A 25,109-nucleotide genomic window follows, 5' to 3' on the forward strand; every position below is an offset into this window, starting at 1 on the left:
ACCTAGAATTGAACACGTCAGATTATTTTTTCATTTCAATTGTTTACATTGTTTACTTTTATTGTCAGGTCCGTTTTTTGATGGCAGCATTCGATGGCTGGTTTTGCTCATTTCTATGGCTGTCTGCATAATTGCTATGATCATCTTCTCCAGCTGCTTTTGTTACAAGTAAGAAGATATTTATTTTGAAGCAAAATATTTTGTCAAATATTAGATGTCAACCGCTGTTTGTAAAGCCAGTTGCGGAAACCATTAACTTGTATTCTCTGGTTGTATATCTCCTTTATGTAACTAGACTATAGTTCTCTTAAGGGAAAAGGACCTTACTACCAATTAATTAATTGGGCACAATTTCATACTTCTTGTATGTTCATGATTACTTATGATTTTCTTATTAATGGAATAGTGAGCTTTCTGGTATCTGAATGTTTTCGATCTGTCCCAAGAAACCCACTGTGTTATAATTCTTTTTTTTTTTTTTTGCGGTATAATTCTTTAGAAATTTGGAGCTCCAGAATTGTTTGCATGTAGCTATGATTTCAGAAGACAGTTGCCAAAAAAGAAGAGTAATAAGAGACAGTCCCTAATGGATATAAACTTTAATAATAAAACATTATCATACCAACCTAGATACATTAATGAAACAAGTTAGTAAACCCATAAATAAACAAACCCAAGTACATACAGCAATTTAGCATATAATAAAGGAAACACTTCAGATTACTGAAGAAAAGACGTTCGCATACCTCCTTGTTTTTATTATAATTCCTCACCCTCAACAATGGGGTACCACAGTTGAGAAATCGTGTTTTGGGTCTTTCTAGATAATAGACTTGGAATCTTCTTTTAGGGAGGTGATGGGAAAGTCATGTGATTATTCAGAGTAGGAGATGGGGTGAAGAGGAGAGCTCCACATCTGAGGTAGCCATCATCCCAAATGGCCCCCAGTGATTCTCACTGCCTGGGATTCCTCCCCTTGGGGCCAGTCCCCTCCCGTTAACACATCAGGGCTGATCTGTGTGACAAATAGGATATGGCAAAAGTGACTTCCAAGTCTACGTTATAAACAGCTTTGCAGCTTTCACCATGGTCTCTGGGATCACTCACTCTGGGGGAAGCCAGGCATTATGCTATGTGGACACTCAGCTCTGAGAGAGGCCCACACAGGGAGGAACTGAGGCCTCTTGCCAATACCTAGCCTGCAGCCTGTCAGCCTTGGAAGTGAGCTGCCTTGGAAGTGACTGCAAACTCCTGTCAAGCTTTCACATGAGTGCAGTCTCAGCTGACATCTGACCCTGAGCTACCCAATCAAGTCACTCCTGAATGCATGATCCACAGAAACAGTGAGATAACAATTGCTGTTTTAAGCCACTCAGTTTGGGAGTGATTTGGTAACACAGTATTGGATAATCCAGTGTCCGACTTTCTGAAAATTGACTTTCAAGCAGTCTTCTTGGTGTTATTGTCACCCTCAACTTTACTTCCAGAGATAACCACAATGGCCAGTTCCGAAGTTCTTGGGGGAACTCCATAGTATAAACTGGTTGCTTCTTGGTTTTCTCAATTTCTAACCTAAGAATCAGACTTTTTGGGTGTGCAAAGTCACTACTCATTCATCTGCTTCATGAATTCCAACAGTGTTTACTGTTATTTTATCTCCTTTTCTTCTTGCCTGTTAGATAAAGAAGTTTAAAACTCTTTATTGCTGTTTTAGTGGACTAGTAAAAGCAAGCAAGTATGCTCAATCGGTTATTTTAAGCTCAAAGTCCCTTTGTCAAATAACTGAATCTTTGCCAGTAAGACAGGTGATAATATCTCAAGGTGATTTTAATTTATATTTTCATATTAAAATACTTTTTTTATACATTGGTTTCTTTATTACACAAGGGCACTGTAATGTATATATTATTTTATTTATTTATTTAGAAACAGAGTCTCACTCTGTCTCCCAGGCTGGAGTGCAGTGATCTCGGCTTACTGCAATCTCTGCCTCCCAGGTTCAAGCGATACTCATGCCTCAGCCTCGCAAGTAACTGGGATTACAGGTATGCACTGCCACACCTGGCTAATTTTTGTATTTTTAGTAAAGACGGGGGTTTCACCATATTGACCAGGCTGGTCTCGAACTCCTGACCTCAAGTGATCCACCCACCTCGCACTCCCAAATTGCTGGGATTACAGGCATGAGCCACCGCACCTGGCCTGTAATGTGTATAGTAAAATATTGTTGAGTATGCTTTTATTTTTCTTTTAAGAAAAGAGTCATCTATATTTTTATTTAAATCACGTATTCATTTTGGGGGGCCTGTTTTTCCATTGAATTGCATAGATTTTTTCCTCTTTGATTTATAGAAGCTCTTTATATTTCAGAAATCAGCCCTTGGTAATATGAGCTACCTATACTTTTCTTTTTTTGTTTTTTTTTTTTTCATGCTGCGTTACCTCAGAGCTACCTACACTTTTCACTGTGGTATGTCTTGAGACTGCCTGCAGTGCCTTCAGCCACATAGTAAAGAACCCTATCAGCCAGGTGTGTGCTCTCTAAGCAATGGGTAGGATGTTTCTTAAGGAAATCTGTTCAGCCCAAGAGATAAAACCTAAAAATACTGCTGTTAGGGCCCAGTGAAATGGTCCAGGCAGATTATCTTACAGTGAAGCTTGTAATCAGTAAACCCTACCCATATACTAACAGCTTGCCAATCAGGGTATCAGGCTGTGAAGGATACTGATCTCTGAGAAACCAGAAACAAGTGAGGTGAGCCTTGTGATTGCCCACCTTCTTCTCCCTGAACAGAGTTTCGGGTTGGGCAACACAGGGGGAACCCAGGTGTAGCCAGTAGCCTGTCTCAGTTCGAAGAGTTGTGAGGAAGCTACCAAGCCTGGGGAAAGAACACCTGAAATGATTGAGAAAACAGTGTTTGGTGCTCACACAAGGCTGGGAGTAGGATCTGTTCACACCAGCTGTGAGAGTTGAAAACCCCATAATTCATACGTTTTGGTTGAAGGACTCAGGAGGATTTTGCCTCAGTGGTGGGGAATAATTAGCCCTAGACTAAACATGGCTCTGGTCTCACCCTAAAAGCAAGCCCCAAACAGATCACACCATTTCTAAGTCACTGTATCCTAGAACAAAACTCAACAGTATTTATAGGAATATAAAAATATCTGGCATCCAACAAGGTAAAATTCACAATATCTGCCATCCAATAAATGAATACTGTGAATAAATGAATACATATAAATATGGTCCATAATGAGGGAAGCAATGAAGCAATCAAAACCACTGACCCAGAACTGATATAGACCTTAGAATTAGCAATGACATTAAAATAGTTGTTATAACTGTATTTTTTATGTACAAAAGTTAAATCAAGACATGGCAGATTTTGTAAAAGACCAAAATGAAACTTTAGGAAATGAAATCTATAATATCTCAGATGAAATATATACTAGATGAAATTAGTGACAGACTGTAGAAGAAAAGATGAGTGAACATGAAGACATAGGAATGAATAGAGAATCAGTGAGCTGCGGGACAACTTCAGATGGCCTAATATAGATATAATTGGAGTTCCCAGAAGAGAGGAGGGACGAAAAACATACAGAAATAATGATCAAATGTTTTCAAATTTATCTATTATTATTTTATTTATTTATGTATTTATTTATTTTGAGACAGAGTCTTGCTCTGTTGCCCAGGCTGGAGTGCAGTGGCACGATCTCCGCTCAATGCAAGCTCCACCTCCCGGGTTTACGCCATTCTCTTGCCTCAGCCTTCCGAGTAGCTAGGACTACAGGCACCCGCCACCATGCCCGGCTAAGTTTTTGTATTTTCAGTAGAGACGGGGTTTCATCGTGTTAGCCAGATGGTCTCGATCTCCTGACCTCATGATCCGTCCGCCTCGGCCTCCCAAAGTGCTGGGATTACAGGCATGAGCCACCGTGCCCGGCCTATTATTTTTATTTTTGAGACAAGGTCTTGCTCTGTCACCCAGGCTGGAGTGCAGTGGTGCAATCTCAGCTCACTGCATACTCCATCTGCTGGGTTCAAGCGATTCTCGTGCTTCAGCCTCCCAAGTAGCTGGGATTACAGGCGTGTACCACCAAGCCTGGCTAATTTTTGTATTTTTAGTAGAGATGGGGTTTCACCATGTTGGCCAGGCTGGTCTCGAACTCCTGGCCTCAAGTGATCCACCTGCCTCGGCTTCCCAAAGTGTTGGGATTATAGGCGTGAGCCACTGCACTCAGCTTTTTCAAATTTAATGAAAACCATGAATCCAGATATCTGAAAGCTTAGCAAACCCTGAGTATAAGAAACATGAAGAAAACTACATTAAGGCACATGATAATTGTATTGCTCAAAACCGATAATAAAGAAATGTTAAACAAGAAGGAAAAAAGGCAGAGTATCTACAGAGGCACAAAGTTAAGGATGACAGCAGACCTTTTGTTGGAAACAGTGCAGTCAAGAAGATAGCGAACCAACATCTTTAAAGTGCCCAAAGAAAAACATCACAGACCTTGAATTCTATAGCCAGAGAAAATATCCTTCAAAAATGAAGGTAATGTGAAGATTTCCAGTCATACAGAAAACTTGAAAGAACTCCGCCCCCTTAGACCTACCCAACAAGAAATGTGAAGGGAAGTTCTTCTGGTGGAAAGACAGGCCAGGTGGAGATAAGAATCCACATAAAAGAATGAAGATCCGGAAATGGGGATCCAAGTGACCCTGGCACAAACTAACAATATCTTTTAAGATGAACAAAAAAGACTACTCATCTGAGACTCAGGCCATGGACACTCAAGTGAGTGTCACAGAACATACAATCAGACATCAGGAACTGGTCATGTAGGCTTTTTTATAGTTCTAAACTAAATACTACATAGAACTTTGTGACTGCCCTGTTTATTTAGCTTTAGAACTTCATGTGCTAGTTCAGTCTGTGAAGATTCATTATTGATCAGATATATACAATCTGTAATTTGGAATATTCATTCATATTTAGTTGAACTTTAACAAGTCACAAGTTGTTCTCCATAGCAAACCGTAGAAGAATAAGATTAAAGAGAGGTCTGTCCGTCAGCATATTAAGGTTTGTCTGTTTTGTTTGCCTCATTAATATTTTGTTTCCCTTTTTTCTGATGTGATTGTTTTCTTCCAATTTAGATACGTCTGCAATTTATTCTTCGGTCTCATTTACATTCATGACCCATGATCCTCAAAACCGATACCTTCTCTAAAACCTTATCTGGAACCATGGCCTCCCTCCACTGTGGACGAGGCATCATTCTGTACCATACGCCAGTTCCTGGTTGTTTCCTCTGGCATCTTCTTTTGTAGCTCCTTTAATCCTTCAGACTGCTTAGATCCTATGATCTGCCCCCATAACACTTACTAATTTTATCTTGCATTTTTTTACATTGGCAAGTATTCATTTACTTACTCATGCATATTTGCCAAAAGTCTGCATTTCCATTCAACAGGAATCTCATTGGTAACAGAGATTACTTAACCATTAATATTGATGATCAACTGGCTGGCTGTTTAAATTGCCACTTTCCTATTGAATTTTGAAGGGTGCCCATGGTGAATCTTGTGTGTCCCTCATGCTTGGCACACAGTGGATACTTACTCACTCTTGTTGATGTTTGCCAGCCACCTTGGCCTAGAATTTCTGCTTGGGAAATAGTATTGCGGATGCATTTGTCAGATGAAAAGCCTGCTTCTGGCTTTATAATGGACCCTTTATCCTCATTGTCTTTAGGGGACTCCTGGTCCTAGAGTAGTTAAATATTAAGAATTGAATGATTTTTTTAATTTGCAGTGATTACAGCAAAAAAAAAAATTGCCAAGTAATGTTTTATTTAATAAGAAAGAAACATTTTCTGAATACCTAAAAAAGAAGCTGCCAATCAGCTTTTAAAGTGAGTAAAAATAAGAAAAAATGCCCTATATGTACACATATTTTTATCACTTTCAGCACTCTCCATGTATTTAATTCCAAGTTTTAGATCCAAGTTTTCATTTGATACCATATTCCTTCTGCCTGAAGAATTTCTTTAACCTCTTGGAGTGCAGGTCTGCTGGCTCTAAGTCCTCTCAGCTTTTGTCTGCAGTCTTTTGACTTCATTTTCCCAAGGTATTTTCACTGGCTGTAGAATTCTGGATGGGCTCAAGTTTGTTTCCCTTAAAGATGTCACTCATTATCTTCCACTTGCATACCTTCTGACATACATTTTATCTTTGATGTATTATATGTAATTTTTTTCATGGCATCCTTTAATGTTTTCCCTTTATCTTTTAAACAACTCAGCTACGATACATTTAGAAGCGTGTGTGTGTGTTTCTTTTTTGGTATTTACTCTGCTTTGGGTTTCACTGAGCTTAGTGAATCTATGGTTTGCTATCTTTCATTATTACTGCAAAATTATCTACTATTTTTTTAAAACACTTTGTCCTTTTATCTATCTCTTCTGTTTTTGAGACTCCAATTATACATATTTTAGATTATTTGGTGTTGTGCCACAGCTCTTTAATTCTTCAGTTTTTCTCACTTGTTTTTTCTCTTTGTATTTTAGTTCAGGTAACTTCTATTTACCTATTTTCAAATGCACAGATTTTTTTTTCTTCACCTGTGTCCATCTGAGCTGTGTATTGTTGAGCTCATCAAACATTCTTCATCTTTAATAGCATGTTTTCCCTTTCTCACATTCCTGTCTGACTTCATTTCTCTGCTGAGACTCTCCATCTGTGTATTCTGTTACCACCTTCACCAGTTGCCTTCCCCTTTTAATCACAGTTCTGTGAAAGGCCCTCCTGACAGCTTCAGCACAAGTGCTGTCTGACACTTGGCCTCTTGATTGCCTGCCCTCTTGGCAGTGAGTGATTTTTCCTTGCTTTTTAGTGGGTCTCATAAGTTTATTTGGATGTTGTACATCATGTTAAGAATAGCAGAGATTGTCACAATGAGATATCAACCTCACCCCAATTAAAATGGCCGTTATCAAAAAGAAAACAAATGCTGGGGAGGGTATGGAGAAAGGGGAACCCTAGCACACTGCTGGTGGAAATGTAAATTGGCACAGCTACTATGGAGAACAGTGTGGAGGTCCCTCAAAAAACTAAAATCAGAACTACCATATGATCTTGCAATCCCACTATTTGGTATATATCCAAAAGGAAATCAGTATATTGAAGGCCTGTTCATACCCCTATGTTTAAGCACTATTCATAATGGCCAAGATGTGGAATCAACCCGTGTCCATCAGCAGGTGAATGGATAAAGAAAATGTGGTCCATACAGTGGAATATTACTCAACCAGAAAATTAATGAAATCCTGTTATTTTCAGCAACATGAATGGAACTGGAGTTCATTAATGTTAAGTGAAATAAGCCAGTCATAGACAAATATTACATGTTCTCAATCATACATGGGAGCTAAAAAGGTTGATTTCATAGAGGTGGTAAGTAGAATAACATACCAGAGCTTAGAAAGGATGGAGGGAGGGAGGTTGGATGAAGATGGATGGATGAAGAGAGGTTGATTAAGGGGCACAAAAATACAATTACTAATAGAAGGAATAAGTTCTAGTATTTGATAGTACAGTAGGGAAATTATAGTTAGTAATTTATTGTGTATTTCAAAGTAGCTAGTCTTTAAGAGAAGAATTGTAATATTCCCAACACAAAGATATAGCCTGGGCAACATGGTGAAACCACATCTCTACAAAAAAATACAAAAATTAGCTGGGCATGGTGGTGCACATCTGTGGTCCCAGCTGCTGGGGAGGCTGAGGTGGGAGGATTGCTTGAGCCCAGGAGGCGGAGGTTGCAGTGAGCCAAGATCATGCCACTGCACTCTAGCCCAAGCAACAGAACAAGGCCCTGCCTCTTCTTGCCCACCCAAAGAAAAACAAAAGATAAATATTTGAGGTGATGGCTATCCCAGTTACTCTGATTTGTTCATTTTACATTGTATACATGCATAAGATATCACATGTACCCCCCAAAATATGTACAACTATTATACATCAGTTTTAAAAAGAACAACAGACATTGAAATAAAGACATACTCCTGAAAATGGGCATACCTCCTCTTAGGCTGTTGATAGGCAGGAGGTGTTCAGTCTAGTACGAGTCGATTTGGGTTAAGGTTTTGTTCAGTGTTTGGGCCTGTGCCTTCAATGCCTCACAAGTTTCAAATTCCTTCAGTGATGGGCTGCTGTTCATTTGCTTCGAGTTGGGGTTTAGGTGCAGAAGGAAGGGTTTTTCTCTGAGTTCCTACCTCCCCTGTAGCTTTCAGCTCTTACCACGTCATTGCACCTCTGTGGGAGTCACTGTCTGTGTTCTTGTTCCTCCCACAGAGGTCATCTGCTGTTGTGTGTTATTCACATTAGAGGACAGTTGGAAAGTGAGGGGGGCGTGCCTGTTGTCCTTAGGTAGGTTCTGTGTTGCTAGACCTTAAGGGTGCAGCTTCCTCAGGACTCTTGCACCTCCTCCCACAGAGGTAGCTGACTGCCCTGTGGTCCTCCTGTAGGATCCTATGCCCACAAGGAGAGAGGAAGGTGTCATCTTCTCCTCTTCCTCAGCATCAGAGGATCTTAACCTGGTCAGAGCACAGGGAGCATTTCCTCTACATCCCCAAGAGGCAGAGGGACTTTGCTGCTTCTCCTCCCTCCAAAGTAATGGATCTTTGCCTGTGCTCTGGGGCAGGGGGAAGAGGGTGTGCAAGAAAGAAAACAATAGTCATGTTATACAGCGAGGGCCTTGTGTAGATAGAGTTTATGTAGTCATAATAATGCAAGCACTGAATGTTGAGCTAAACAAATAATATAACTGTGTAAGAAGGATGTGAGAATGGAAGTATTTCTGTTTTGGGAAGCCGCAGGGTGTTAAATGATCAGTTAAATTGTCATATTCCCCAGTGTAAGGTCAATAGTTAAAGCCTAAGACTGAAAAACTTAAAATGTCAATGTAAGGATGCTATTTAGAAATAATGAGGGCCAGGTGTGGTGGCTCACATCTGTAATCCCAGCAATTTGGGAGGCTGAGGTGGGTGGATCACTTGAGGCCAGAAGTTCGAGACCAGCATGGCCAACCTAGCGGAACCTCAACTCTACTAAAAATACAAAAATTAGCCTGGTATGGTGGTGTGTGCCTGCAGTCCCAGCTACTTGGGGTTCCCAAGAATTGATCAAACCAGGAAGGCGGGGGTTGCAGTGAGCTGAGATCACACCACTGCACTCTAGCCTGGGCGACAAGAGTGAGACCCTGTCTCAAAAAAAAAAGAAAAAGAAAAAAGAATTAGGTAAATATTAAATAAGCTTCAAAAAGTCACAACTCTTTATTCTAAGAAGTGGAAACTGGATAGGAGGAGGAGAGGAGACAAAGGATGGCTTTTTCATTACCAAGCCATGGAGAACTGTATGACATTCAAAGGTAGGCAAATAAAGATTCTTGATAAAATTAAATATTAAGTTCTATAAATATAAAATTTGATACATTTAAAACTGAATTCTAAAAGTTTATAACACAAGGGTAGGGATAAAGGTGTAGGGAAAATAGGCATTCTCATATGTTGGTGGAGGGATTCCAACTGGTTCACCCTTTAAGGAGGTCAGTAGGGCACTCCATCAAAGTTCCAAATTCAGTAATTCCTACTACAGATATCGTAGAAAATTGTATTTCACACTTGCATGCAATAAGACTAGAAACCATCTAAATATTACCAGTAGGTGGCCGGGCGCAGTGGCACACATCTGTAATCCCAGCACTTTGGGAGGCTGAAGCAGGTGGATCATTTGAGGTTAGGAGTTCAAGACCAGCCTGGCCAACATGGTGAAACCCCATCTCTACTAAAAAAAAAATACAAAAATTACCCAGGTGTGGTGGCAGCCACCTGTAATCCCAGCTACTCAGGAGGCTGAGGCAGGGAGGATTGCTTAAACCCGGGAGGCAAAGGTTGCAGTGAGCTGAGATTGCGCCATTGCACTCCAGCCTGGAGGACAGAGTAAGACTCCATCTCAAAATAAATAAAGAAAAATAAAAATAAAGATTACCAATAGGTGAATGGTTAGCAGCTATACAGTGGAATACTATCTAGCCATTAAAGAAAAAGGTGACACTTTGTGTACTTACGTAGAATGATACCCCAGGTAAGAAGCAAGATGCAGAACGGCATCAGTGTCTCTCCAGATTACCAGAGAAACCAGAAGTAGTTTTGTTTCTAAGGAAACAGGGTAATAGTTCTCTTCTAAGGAAGTGAACTTGATAGCTTAGGGATAGAGCTGGGAGGAGGATTTTTTTTTGCCATATACCCTTTTGTGTCTTTTGGATTTTAAACTATTTGAGTCAATTACCCATATAAAGTTTTAAAAATAAAATTATAATGGTTAAGTACATTGGGCTATTTATATGGAAAATACTTTAATTTGTTTCTTAGTTTCCATTATATATTATACATTCTGAATGGACCATACGACTAAATGAGAGAATCAATATGTTAAAACCAGGCCAGGCACAGTGGGTCACACCTGTAATCTCAGCAGTTTGGGAGGCCAAAGCAGGAGGAGTGCTTTGAGCCCAGGCTGGTCTCATCTCGAACTCCTGTGGTCAAATCAACTCCCTATCCCAGGAGTTTGAGACCAGCCTGGGCAACATGGTGAAACCTCATCTCTATGAAAAATACAAAAATTAGCCAGGCATAGTGGAACATACCAGTAGTCCCAGCCACTTGGGAGGCTGAGGTGGGAGGATCACTTAAGCCCAGGAGGTTGAAGCTTCAGTGAGCTGAGATCGTGCCACTACACTCTAGCCTGGGTGACAGAGTGAGACCCTGTCTCAAAAAAAAAAAAAAAAAAAAAATGTAAACCTTGAGAACATATTTCTTGACATTAGGATTGGAAGGTTGTCTTAAGAGACAAAAGCATGTCAAAAAGAGTAAAGATGAAGTAATTTGTCTGTACTAAAATTTAAAAACTGACATAAAAATGCCATAAAGAGAATGCTGCAATAATCACGGACTGAGAAGATTGTTGAAACACAATTGTCAACATTTGGTATACAGATTATATAATGAACGCCTACAAATCAATGAGAAGAGTTCAGGGAACACTTCAATTGAATAATGTGCAATAAACACAAATAGATTGGTCAGGCATAGTGTCTCACGCCTGTAATCCCAGCACTTTGGGAGTCCAACATGGCAGATCGCTTGAGCTCAGGAGTTCGAGACCATCCTGGGCAACATAGCAAAACCCCATCTCTACTAAAAATACAAAAAAAAATTAGCTGGGCATGGTGGCACGTACTTGTAGTCCCAGCTACTCAGGAGGCTGAGGTGGGAGGATCGCTTGAGCCTGGGAGGCAGAGGTTGCAGTGAACTGAGATCGTACCACTGCATTCCAGCCTGGGCAACAGAGCTAGATTCTATCTCAAAAAATAAGTATTTGTTAAAAATATGAATAGGCAGTTCACAGAAAAAAAAAAAGCTGAACTGTGGAAAAAAATTCAATTTTGCTAGTAACCAGAGGAAAGCATATTAAAAGAAGGCATTGTTTCATATCTATCAAGTTGGCAAAAGTCTGAAAATATGACTTCGAGGTTTGGGTTGGAATGTAAGGAAATGTATATTGTGATTATTTGAAGTCGTATTTTTTTATAGCTAGGATGACACTTCACATCTGATTTTGATAGTGTCTTTTTACATGCCAATACACTATAGACATCTTTCTGTTTTAACATGATACATAGAACTCTGAACTCCATTTCTAGATGTATTTAACAGGATATATTATCCAATGATAAGACTAATTTGGATAGGATTTTGTCTGAGGGAAGGATAACGGTATAGAGAACCTCAAGGTTTTTCTTAGGGTTTTATAGTTTTTCATTTTTAATGTAGATTGTTTTCTGCTTTTTTAAAAGACATTATTGCAAGAGCATCTCAAGCAGACGTCGTTACAATCGTGATTTGGAACAGGATGAAGCATTTATTCCAGTTGGAGAATCACTAAAAGACCTTATTGACCAGTCACAAAGTTCTGGTAGTGGGTCTGGACTACCTTTATTGGTAAGTTAAACGTTCCCATAGACATGAATGGTGTGTTGATTTAGAATGTGTCCTCATGATGGTGGACAGTATAATTATTGCAGATCAGGGAACAATAATGGACACATTTTTTTCTCCTTATTTAGAAAGAGGTATGCAGTATTGCAAGGTGAAATTAGTTAAAAATAAGAAATATGAACCAAGAAAAATAGAATAGTCAAGTAAGATAGAGCTATAAACCAGGTTATAGGAACCAAGTCCTACAGAGAAAGGCAGGGGAAGTTAGATCACGAAGTCCTATATGAAAGGCAAGAGTTAGCTCACAAGTTTTGCTCTAAGCATTTTACCAGCCAACTTAAAGAGGAATCAGGTGTAAGATTCCTTGCATCTGTAAGTTTAAACTGATTGATTGAGGGAACTGTAACTATTTCAGATTCTGAAATAAAAAAGAAGTTTCAACAGATATTCTTAGGATGCTTCTCTCAATATACTACTACCAAAACACATAGTTCAATAAAAAATAATTTTAAAGGGAATTACAAATAAATTCCAACAAATTTGGACGGATTCTTGGTATCAGGGAAAAAAAAATAATCCCAGCAGGTTCATTTATATGTGGAAATACTCAGAGTTTTGGGTTGAAGGAACTCTTACTTGAGAGGACCTGTATTATGAACACTAGATATCCAGATAGGTTTAAGTTTTTAATTGTATTAGTTGAAAGAAACTAATCTCTTCTTATTTTATTTTATTTTACTTTATTTTATTTTAATTGTATTGAGATAGTCTTGCTCTGTCACCCAGGCTGGAGTGCAGTGGCCCAGTCTCGGCTCACTACAACCCCTGCTTCCCAAGTTCAAGCAATTCCCGTCTCAGCCTCCGAAGTAGCTGGAATTACCAGATGCACCACCAAGCCTGGCTAATTTTTTTTTTTTTTTTTTTTTTTTCTGAGGGATGAGGTTTCTCCATGTTGGCCAGGCTGGTCTCAAACTCCTGGCCTCAAGTGATCCTTCCACCTTGGCTCCTAAAGTGCTGGGATTACAGGTGTGAACCACCGCACCCACCCTGATCTCTAATTTTGAAATTCATCTTATTAAATAACTCTAATTGAATTGGAAAGGTAAAAGTAAAACTGCCTTCATAGGCAGACAACATGATTGTTTACGTAGAAAATCCCAAGAATGGTACAATAAAACTACTGCAGCCAGTAAATGACTTTATCAGGTTGCAGAATACAGAGTCATTGTACAAATACCATTGAATTTATATGCTCTAGCAACAAACAGGTAATTATAAAAACAGTATTTAAAATAGCATCAAAAACCATGAAATATTTAGAATAAGCCTAACAATTTATGCAAGACCTGCACACTGAAAATTATAAAACGTTGCTGAAAGAAATTAATAAAGCCCTAAATAAGTGGAGATGTTTATAAATCTGAGGACTCAGTATTAAGATTTCAGTTTTCCTCAAATTGGTGTGTAATTTCATTCGAATCCAAATGAAAATCAGAGCAAACTTTTTTAGCAATTGATGTATATTCTAACATTTATATGGAAATGCAAAGGACTAGAAGAGCCAAAACAATTTTGAAGTAGAAGAACAAAGAGGAATCACTACCTGATTTCTGGACTTACCGTAAAACTCAATAATGATCTCAATTTGGTACTGGCATAAGGATAGATGTATTGATGAATGGAACAGATTATGGAGTTTAGAAAGGAACATGCACTTAATATGGTTAATTGATTAAAAAAAAAAAACAAAAAGGTGCCCAAGTAATTCAATTGGAAAAAGGCAGTCCATTTAACAGATGGTACAGGAAATATCAGGAATCCATTTACCAAGAAGTTAATCTCAGTCCTTACCTCCTCACTCTATACAAAATTAACTTGAAATGTAGCATAGACCTAAATGTAAAAGTTGAAGTATAAAACCTCTAAAAGAAAATGTCTGAAAAAATTATTCTGACCTTGGGCAGACTTCTTCAGTACATAAAAAAACACAAATCTTTTTTTTAATGATAAATCAGGCTTTATCAAAATTTAAAACTTCTGCTATTTAGAAGACACTTAAGAAAATGAGAAGACAAGTCACAGATTGGCAAAACAGATCTGATACAGGGTTTTTGTGCAAAATATATAAAGACCTTTTGCAACTCAATAATAAGACAACCCAATTTTTTTAAAAAATGGACAAAAGATTTGAACAGACACTTCCCCGAAGAGGATATAAGAATGGCAAACAAGCACATGAAAAGATGCTCAGCATCAACAGGGATATACAAATTAAACACAGTAAGATACTACTGCACATCCACTAGTATAGCTAAGACTGACAATATTAAGTGGTGCCAAGGATGTAGATCAACTAGAAATCTCATACATTGCTGGTTGGAATGCAAAATGGTATGGCTATTTTGAAAAATAGTTTGACAATTGCCTGGAAAGTTAAGGGCATACTTTCCGTACAATGAAGCAATCCTTCTGCTAATTATTTACCCAAGAGATATGAAAACTTGTCCACACCAGAGGCCTGAATGTGAATGTTTATAGCAGTTTTATTTATAATAGACATAAACTGGAAACAACCCCAAAGCTCATGAATTGCTAAATGAATAAACAAATGCTGGTACATTCATACAGTGGAATATTACTCATCAGTAAAAAGGAACAACTTCTAACACATGTAGCAGCAGCAGTGGGTGAATTTCAAAAGTATTTTATGCTACATGAAAGAAGCCAGACACAAAAGGCTACACAAAAGTGATTCTCCTGCCTCAGCCTCCCAAGTAGCTGGGATTAAGGCATGCACCACCACGCCCAGCTAATTTTTGTATTTTTTTTTTAAGTAGAGACAGGGTTTCACCATGTTGGCCAGGCTGGTCTTGAACTCCTGACCTCAGGTGATCCACCCGCCTCGGCCTCCCAAAGTGTTGGGATTACAGGCGTGAGCCACCACGCCTGGCCAAAAAGTGAGAATTTTTTTACGTTATTAAAATATTCTGTATCTTAATTGTGGTATTGGTGATTACATGATATAGATTTGTCCAAGGCTTTTGCACTTTTCTCAAAAAGGGTACATTTTATATAAATTATACCTCAATAATCTTGACTTAAAAACTTACAGGCTGAGGCAGGCAGATCACTTGAGGTCAGGCGTTCGAGACCAGTCTGGCCAACATGGTGAAACCCTGTCTCTACTAAAAATACAAAAATTAGCTGGACGTGGTGGCAGATGCCTGTAATCCCAGCTGCTCGGGAGGCTGAGGCAGGAAATCGTTTTAACTGGGGAGGCAGAAGTTGCAGTGAGCTGAGATTGGCCGCCGCACTCCAGCCTGAGCAACGGAGCGAGACTCTGTCTCAAAAAAACAGAACAAAATTTACAAAAGGATTCTATAATAAATGATACATAAAGTCACTTTAGCTTTGCACTAAATCTAGTCCATTTTAGAAGCATTTCCAACTTGGAGCATAATGTTCTTTTTAATTTAGAATGATCACTAATGCTTCTGAAAATGAAAGATAACAATCCATGTACATCTTTTATTTAACAAATATTAAAGTACTTCTGATATTGTCCCAAATAAATACCTATATTCTGTGAGCAGGGGATGGAATTCAAGCAAATATATATGTAAATAAGAATAAAGTTATGATTGTGTTAAGCGCAGCAACTGAGAGGTTTTGTATGCTATGAAGGTGTTTAAGTGAGAAAATAGCATTCTGAGTAAGGGGAACTGGACATTCAAAAAAACCCAGAGACAGGAATAAGCTTGAGTGAATTCTAAAAGTTGAGATAAGTCAAACGAGGTTTGTGGGTGGGTGGTCAAAGCAAATAATGGGACCAGGCCAGATCAGGCAGGGTCTTATAGATGGGATTTTTAAGATCTTTAACTGTTATTTGGACTTTGCTGCATAATAAACCACCCCAAAACTTAGTGCTGTGAAGCAACAAACATTATTTCTCATTCTGTGAGTCTGTGGGGCAGTTCATTTGTTGGACTTGCTTAGCTAGAGCTAGGTGGTGTAGTTCACACCCTTGGCCGACAGTTCATGCTGCCATTATTTTTTGGTCACAGGGTTCCCAAAGCAGCAGGAAGGGGGCAAGCCCCAGTCCACAAACATTTGTCAGGTCTTTGCTTGCATCACGTTCGCTGTTGTTCTTTTATCCAAAGCAAGTCATGTGGCCTAAGCCCTGAGTCTGTGGACAAAGACTACCCACGACTGTGTGCACTGGGAGGGTAATTATTATGACCATTTTTGCAAACAGCCAGCCACTTGAATAACCTGTTTATGATTTCAGAATACATTGTACATTGTTTCATACTTTAAAGTACATTATGGCCGGGCATGGTGGCTCACGCCTGTAATCCCAGCATTATGGGAGGCCGGGGGTGGGGCGGATCACCTGAGGTCAGGAGTTCAAGACCAGCCTGGTCAACATGGCTAAACCCCATCTCTACTAAAAATACAAAAAAATTAGCTGGGCATGGTGGCAGGTGTCTGTAATCCCAGCTACTTGGGAGGCTGAGGCAGGAGAATCACTTGAATCTAAAAGGTGAAGGTTGCAGTGAACCGAGATCGCGCCACTGCACTCCATCCTGGGTGACAGAGCGAGACTCCATCTCAAAAAAAAAAAAAAAAGTACATTATAAGTTTTTAACTGGAGTTGGTTGGGTACACCATGCTTTTTGATGAGATGGACTACCCCTTTGCCAGTCTTAATGGGTTTCTTTCATCAAGAGCTCAAACCTTTTACTTTTTTCTATAAAGGTTCAGCGAACTATTGCCAAACAGATTCAGATGGTCCGGCAAGTTGGTAAAGGCCGATATGGAGAAGTATGGATGGGCAAATGGCGTGGCGAAAAAGTGGCGGTGAAAGTATTCTTTACCACTGAAGAAGCCAGCTGGTTTCGAGAAACAGAAATCTACCAAACTGTGCTAATGCGCCATGAAAACATACTTGGTGGGTACACACTGATTCAGTCAATTTCATTTTTTGACAAGGCTAGTGAGGTACAGGTGGAAGCCTCCATATGTGCTTTGAAAATGTGTGAGTTCAACTATATACATTTGGCTAAAGGAAACCTAGTAGAATACACGGTTTAAATAAAACATAGTGCGGAATGCCAACCAAGATCTTTCTTTACTAACCAGCTGAAGAAACAGCAGTGAGTTTCAAATGGAAAATAATACTAGTTTATTGGACTTACTCCCATAGTAATGAAAACCCAGTCTTTTATAGATAACTTAAGCAGTGATTTAGGGTAACATTAACATATGTGCCTTTTCCCTTTCATAAGCTCAACAGCCCAACATGCAGTTTCATTGTACGTTCTGTGTTTAATGTGTGTTTCCCCCCATCTCCACATTTACACAATAGCAAAGTAATTTAGGTATGAGCTGGTCAGTCAGGTACATAAGCCGATCTGGCTATCCTGAGTTTTTTTTCCCTTCACCTCCTGTTTTCCTCCCTTTAATTTGGAGAGCCCATAGCATGTTGCCAAGCAGGCAATTGTATTAGTTTCCTAGGGCTGCTGTATCAATTACCACAAACTGGGTGGCTTCAACCTCCAAAACGTATTTACTCACAGTTTTCAAGGCTAGAAGTTTAAAACCAAGGTGTTGGCAGAGCTGTTGTGTCTCTGAATACTCTAGGGGAGGAGCCTTCCTTGCCTCCTCTTGCTACTGGTTGGTGGCCAGGAATTTTTGGTGTTCCTTGGCTTAGTATAGACAACACTCTAGTCTCCGTTTCTGTCATCAGGTGGCCTTGTCCCTGGGTGCCTGGGTCCACATTTCCACCTTATAACATCACCAGCCGTTGAATTCGGGCCCACGCTAATCCTGTATGAGTCATCTTAACTTGATTACATCTGCAAAGACCCTCTTTCCAAATAGGGTCACGTTTATAGATGACATGGATTTTAGACATGAATTTTGTCGGGGAGCACTGTTCAGCTCAGTACATAGCACTCACTGACCTTTTTCTGGAGGGAAGAGGGTAGGAGAGAAAGGAAAAGAGCAGGACTGTGGACCTGGCAGTCAACGAGCCAGACTGAAAAGGCAGCTGTGATGAGTCACTGATGGGCAAATGGGAGTTGGCTTAATTAGGAGCTAACTCTTAGTTGAACATTCTTAATTTTATAAAAGTGTCCACTTTTTGCTTTGAAATTGAGAGCCTTTTCTACTAGAGAATCATGTAGATTGATAATATTCTCCAGGTTATTTGTATAATATGTCATCTTTTTCTTTTCTTTCCTTTTCTTTTCTTTTTTTTTTTTTTTTTTTTGAGACGGAGTCTCATTCTGTCGCTCGGGCTGGAGTGCAGTGTCGCCATCTTGGCTCACTGCAACCTCCGCCGCCAGGTTCAAGTGATTCTCTTGCCTCAGCCTCCAGAGTAGCCGGGACCACAGGCATGTGCCACCATGCCCAACTAATTTTTGTATTTTTAGTAGAGACGGGTTTTCGCCATGTTGGCCAGGCTGGTCTCGAGCTCCTGACCTCAAGTGATCCTCCTGCCTTGGCCTCCCAAAGTGCTACAGGTGTGAGCCACCACACCCAGCATATATGATCTTTTTCTTAATCCTATTATCACTTTCATGATTAAGATTATTATAAATTTATTGTAGAAGTACAGTTATATGTGTAAATGTAGAAATATAATTTTTAGTAACACATTCACGACTTGGTGTCAGGCGAATTAAAGTTTCACTATCTGCACATGATACCTAAGTTTTCTCAGTATCCAGAATGAGCATTACTTCTCCCTAGCCTATCTCTGATGATAACTAACCTTTTAAACTCATCAACTGGACAGGTTTCATAGCGGCAGACATTAAAGGTACAGGTTCCTGGACTCAGCTCTATTTGATTACTGATTACCATGAAAATGGATCTCTCTATGACTTCCTGAAATGTGCTACACTGGACACCAGAGCCCTGCTTAAATTGGCTTATTCAGCTGCCTGTGGTCTGTGCCACCTGCACACAGAAATTTATGGCACCCAAGGAAAGCCCGCAATTGCTCATCGAGACCTAAAGAGCAAAAACATCCTCATCAAGAAAAATGGGAGTTGCTGCATTGCTGACCTGGGCCTTGCTGTTAAATTCAACAGGTGAGTGGTTCTTTGCCCCCACTGTTTTGAAATTATTTTAATTTCCAAAAGATTTTCCCTATTTGTATTCAAGATAATGGAATTCTAAAAATGTGCATATGCTCGTTTTTAGTTACATAAATGTATAGTTGGGGGGATTTTGTTCTTTTTACAAAAATTGTGTCCTACTTCTCCTATACATAATTCCTTATATATATATATATTTTTTTTTTTGGTGTTTTTTTTTTTTTTTTTTAAAGACAGTGTCTCACTCAGTTGCCCAGGCTGGAGTATAGTAGTGTGATCTTAGCTCACTGCAACCTCGACCTCATGGGCTCAAGCAATCCTCCCACCTCAGCCTCCTGAGTAGCTGGGACTACAGGCATGCACTGCCACACCTAGCTAATGTTTTTATTTTTTGCGGAGATGGGGTCTCACTGTGTTGCCTAGGCTGGTCTCAAACTCCTAGGCTCAGCTGATCCTCCCAAAGTGCTGGGATTACAGGTGTGAGCCATATAGTCTTAGCCATCCTTCCATTTCAGCTGATGTAAATCTACTTCATTCTTTTTAACAGATGCAGAGTTTTCCATATGTGGAGGTACTGTAGTTTATTCTTAAGACCCAACTGATGAACATTAAAGGTGTCTTCAGTTGATTATGAAAAGGTTTTTTAATGAACATTGTTGTATTTTAACCATATATTATATATTTGATCCTTGTGCACTTGTACAAGCATTTCTTCATGATGGATTCCTAGAGAAGGGCCTGCTGAGGCAGTGAGTTTATACATATTAAACTATGGTATGTTGCATATTATTTCTTTCAGGAGTGTGCCTCAGTTTACACACCTGTAAGCAATAGAGATAAGGATGTCATTTTTCTGTCACCACTTGATAGTGTCAGTATTTTAAAACAAATGCAAGTGTTAGAAATTACAAATTTTTAGGAAACCTTTGAAACCATTTTAATCTTGTAATTCTAGAATGGAGTGGCTGCTTTACATTTCAGAATTCATTTTAGGCTGTAATATAAAAGTACCAGTCTTTAAAACAACTGTAAGAGACATTTAAATCTGTTACAGTGTTCTGAGTCAGTGTAGTATTTGTTGGCTCAGATATTTATCAGATGCTATAGGAAAATACAACGCATTATATTGATCACTGCTTTAGAGTAATTATTACTAATTGTCAGTATGATCATGTAAACATTGCTAACAACAGAACTCTGTTGATGGGACCCATAAAGAAGAAAATGTAATCCTATGTCACAAAGCCTTAGTGTATCATATGAGAGTGGTAAAAGCAAGCGATTCCTCTTGTATTTTCATATTCACCACTTCTCAGACATAATTATCTACTACTTTATCTTTTTTTTTCTTTTCTTTTCTTTTTTTTTTTTTTTTTTGGGAGAGATTCTCACTCTGTTGCCCAGGCTGGAGTGCAGTGGCATGGTCTCGGCTCACTGCAGTCTCCGCCTCCCAGATTCAAGTAATTTTCGTGCTTCAGCCTCCCAAGTAGCTGGAATTGTAGTCATGTGCCACCACCCCTGGTTAACTTTTGTATTTTGTAGAGACAGTGTTTTACCATGTTGGCCAGGCTGATCTTGAACACCTGACCTCAGGTGATGCGCTTGCCTTGGCCTCCCAAAGTGCTGAGATTACAGGCATGAGCAACCCTGCCTGGCTTAACTTTATCTTATATTCAGTGTTGTCCTCTTTCTTAGACACCAGACTTATTTAGTGACAAAACCTGACCTGAACGGATGTGAGGTGTGTATTGCCCTTATCCAGTTGAGGAGGACTATCGGACTTAGTGTTTTGCTGTAGACACAGTACTGAGTACTGAGTTGGATTAAGAGTGCTGCCCCAACCCTGCTGAGGATGTCATGTAGTATGTAGCATGTATTTAAAGAAAAAATCTGAAAAATGCTAAATTCCACAATGCATCTGGCCCCAAGGAGAAAAAGAAGCTTTTATAAAATAGGACAAAAATACAAGATAAACTATTTTATTTTTGGCCCTCAACTTGGACCTTGGCTTTCTTTTGTTTCAGTGACACAAATGAAGTTGATGTGCCCTTGAATACCAGGGTGGGCACCAAACGCTATATGGCTCCAGAAGTGCTGGACGAAAGCCTGAACAAAAACCACTTCCAGCCCTACATCATGGCTGACATCTACAGCTTCGGCCTAATCATTTGGGAGATGGCTCGTCGTTGTATCACAGGAGGTGGGAGTTTCCTTGAGTAGTTTCTGATTATGTTGATTTACTCATCATTTTAAAAATAACAGCTCCAGTTATATAACTTTTTATTTTTTAATTTTTGTGGGCACATAGTAGGTGTATATATTATTGGATAAGGAGTTATTTTGATACAGGCATGCCATGTGTAATAATCACATCTTGGAGAATTGGATATCTGTCCCTTCAGACATTTATCCTTTGTTTCACCAACCAGTTATACTCCTTGAGTTATTTTTAAGTGTACAATTAAATTATTACTAACTGTAGTCCTCCCCGTTGTGCTATAAAATACCGAATACTTATTCATTCTTCTATTTTGTCTCTACTCATTAAACATCCCCCCACAATCCGCTGCTACCCTTCCCAACCTCTGGTAACCATCCTTCTGTTCTCTATCTCCATGAGTTCAGTTGTTTCGATTTTTAGATCTCACAAGTAAGTGAGAACATGTGAAGTTTGTCTTTCTGTGCCTGGCTTATTTTACTCAACGTTATGACATCCTGTTCCTCCATGTTATTTCAGAAGGCAGAATCTCATTCTTTTTTCTGGCTGAATGATACTCCATTGTGTGTAGGTGCCACATTTTCTTGATCTGTTCATCTGTTGATGGTCACTTAGGTTGCTTCCACATCTTGGCTATTGTGAACAGTGCTGCAGCAAACATGAGGGTGCAGGTATCTCTTCGGTTAGCTGATTTCCTTTCTTTTGGGTATACACCTAGGAGTGCAATTGCTGGCAGTTACGTAATTTAGATATCACATACGTCAGAGTCCCCAAGACCACCCCCAGGTTGTGCAGTTTCACTTGAAGGACCACAGGACTCGGCATGTGGTTGTCCCAATGGCTAACATTTATCCCAGTGAAAGGATACAAATCAAAATCAGCCAAGTTTAGAAAACCAGGCGAGGCTTCCCAGAGTCCTGTCCCAGCGGAGTCAGGGCGTGCTTCATTCCTCTTACTAGTTGTGACAACACATACAAAGTGTTCTCATTCGGGAAAGCTCCTTAGAGACTTGGCACCCAGAGATTTTACTGGAGGCTGGTCACATAGGCATCCTCTGCCTGGCATGTACCAGAATTCCAGCAGGAAAGCAGACGTGCAGTACACACCACATTGTTTGCACAAGCAGCCCAGGAGTGGTGAGTTACCCTCACCGTTTCCGGGAAGTTTTATATCCATGTAGGGAACTGTTTACCATTTGTGTACCCGGGCACTGGCCAAGGCCAAACCTTGCAAGCCACCTTTCCTAAGGGAAGGTCTCAGGCCTGCTGTGTGAACCCTTATCTGCACCTCATAAGTCTTTCTACTGCAGAGCAAAATGAAGCAAAATAATAAAAACTATTCATTAGTAGGAACAACCATATAAGTAAATAATTATACTTTAGGGTAAATGGCTGATTTTGCCTTGCTTATTTTTTTTTAAGGAAGATTGATATGCCCTTTGTCGATGGACTCTATCACAGTTGTGATGACATCCCTGGTGGAGGTAGAGGAAATAGTTGGACATAAATAAGAGAAAAACATACATCTACTATTAAGAGTGAATCATAGTGTCTATATTTTTTCTTGTGTAAGAATCCGTTTTAGTTCCATAGTTTAGCAAAAGATGCTTACTAGATTGGTATATCTTGTCCAGCAACCATTTTTGTGCCCATGTTTTCTCACTCCCTTATAGGGATCGTGGAAGAGTACCAATTGCCATATTACAACATGGTACCGAGTGATCCGTCATACGAAGATATGCGTGAGGTTGTGTGTGTCAAACGTTTGCGGCCAATTGTGTCTAATCGGTGGAACAGTGATGAAGTGAGTGGAACTCAGTCCCCTGAAGAAGTGATTCGTAAATGCCACCAAATATATTCTCTGCTCACTAAACATCTCTTTACTTTTCAGTGTCTACGAGCAGTTTTGAAGCTAATGTCAGAATGCTGGGCCCACAATCCAGCCTCCAGACTCACAGCGTTGAGAATTAAGAAGACGCTTGCCAAGATGGTTGAATCCCAAGATGTAAAAATCTGATGGTTAAACCATCGGAGGAGAAACTCTAGACTGCAAGAACTGTTTTTACCCATGGCATGGGTGGAATTAGAGTGGAATAAGGATGTTAACTTGGTTCTCAGACTCTTTCTTCACTACGTGTTCACAGGCTGCTAATATTAAACCTTTCAGTACTCTTATTAGGATACAAGCTGGGAACTTCTAAACACTTCATTCTTTATATATGGACAGCTTTATTTTAAATGTGGTTTTTGATGCCTTTTTTTTAATGGGTTTTTATGAACTGCATCAAGACTTCAATCCTGATTAGTGTCTCCAGTCAAGCTCTGGGTACTGAATTGCCTGTTCATAAAATGGTGCTTTCTGTGAAAGCCTTAAGAAGATAAATGAGTGCAGCAGAGATGGAGAAATAGACTTTGCCTTTTACCTGAGACATTCAGTTCGTTTGTATTCTACCTTTGTAAAACAGCCTATAGATGATGATGTGTTTGGGATACTGCTTAGTTTATGATAGTTTGTCCTGTCTCCTTAGTGATGTGTGTGTGTCTCCATGCACATGCACGCCAGGATTCCTCTGCTGCCATTTGAATTAGAAGAAAATAATTTATATGCATGCACAGGAAGATATTGGTGGCCGGTGGTTTTGTGCTTTAAAAATGCAATATCTGACCAAGATTCGCCAATCTCATACAAGCCATTTACTTTGCAAGTGAGATAGCTTCCCCGCCAGCTTTATTTTTTAACATGAAAGCTGATGCCAAGGCCAAAAGAAGTTTAAAGCATCTGTAAATTTGGACTGTTTTCCTTCAACCACCATTTTTTTTGTGGTTATTATTTTTGTCACAGAAAGCATCCTCTCCAAAGTTGGAGCTTCTATTGCCATGAACCATGCTTACAAAGAAAGCACTTCTTATTGAAGTGAATTCCTGCATTTGATAGCAATGTAAGTGCCTATAACCATGTTCTGTATTCTTTATTCTCAGTAACTTTTAAAAGGGAAGTTATTTATATTTTGTGTATAATGTGCTTTATTTGCAAATCACCCACTCCTTTACAACCATACTTTATATATGTACATACATTCATACTGTAGAAACCAGCTCATGTGTACCTCATATCCCATCCTTAAGGGAAGAAATGTTATAAAGTTGAACTAAATATAAATTTTCAGAATTAATGCATTCAAAGTAATATATCAAATCCAGGACTTTGTTAACTTCAGGCAAAAACTTCATTAGGGTAATATCATCTCAATTTTTTCAAATGAAAGGGTTCTCTAATTAGAAATTTATATGTCAGAGCTGTTATAAATTTATCAACTGTCAAATATGTTTTGGACAGCTAAATCATTTGAGATTTTTGGTTTTTTGATTTCTATTCCCTAACTTGTGAAGACAATGAAAAATCAGGCAGAAATATTTAGTATCTAGTCAGTATCTGTAGCTACACTGTATAACTGTTCTTCAATAAAATGGTTCATATTTTATAGATGCCTTGTTATCTCAAGAAATCTGATTTACATAAACTTTTACTTCTTTAATGCTTTTTAAATATTCTGAGCAAACAATTCATGAGTACATCAAGTGAGATAGTTTTGATTATAACATAAAATAAATGTGATTATATCACAACATCATCAAAAAGGTTTAAATTAAATGGGAGGAAATCAGCATATGTCCACCCATTACCAAAATTTGACTATCATTTAAGGTTAAAACTTA

General features: G+C 39.2%; 1 protein-coding gene across 8 annotated transcripts in view; it reads left to right on the plus strand.

The window, feature by feature from the left end:
- Positions 1-24,876, plus strand: part of BMPR1A (bone morphogenetic protein receptor type 1A) — a 171,036-nt gene extending 146,160 nt beyond the window's left edge. For 7 of the 8 annotated variants that reach the window (XM_063607783.1, XM_055093096.2, XM_034931037.3 and 4 more), the window contains 7 exons: positions 69-168; positions 11,928-12,072; positions 16,828-17,020; positions 18,872-19,169; positions 21,200-21,375; positions 23,066-23,196; positions 23,284-24,876. In XM_063607783.1, the coding sequence (XP_063463853.1) occupies positions 69-168; positions 11,928-12,072; positions 16,828-17,020; positions 18,872-19,169; positions 21,200-21,375; positions 23,066-23,196; positions 23,284-23,409 (1,169 nt within the window). In that variant the 3' untranslated portion in view covers positions 23,410-24,876. Of the gene's footprint in view, positions 1-68; positions 169-8,365; positions 8,441-11,927; positions 12,073-16,827; positions 17,021-18,871; positions 19,170-21,199; positions 21,376-23,065; positions 23,197-23,283 lie in introns of all 8 variants that reach the window. The other variant, XM_055093098.2, reaches the window with a different exon arrangement.
- Positions 24,877-25,109: the final 233 nt, after the last annotated feature.

The sequence above is a fragment of the Pan paniscus genome, chromosome 8 (genome assembly GCF_029289425.2).
Source record: "Pan paniscus chromosome 8, NHGRI_mPanPan1-v2.0_pri, whole genome shotgun sequence".
Taxonomy (NCBI): Eukaryota; Metazoa; Chordata; class Mammalia; order Primates; family Hominidae; genus Pan; species Pan paniscus.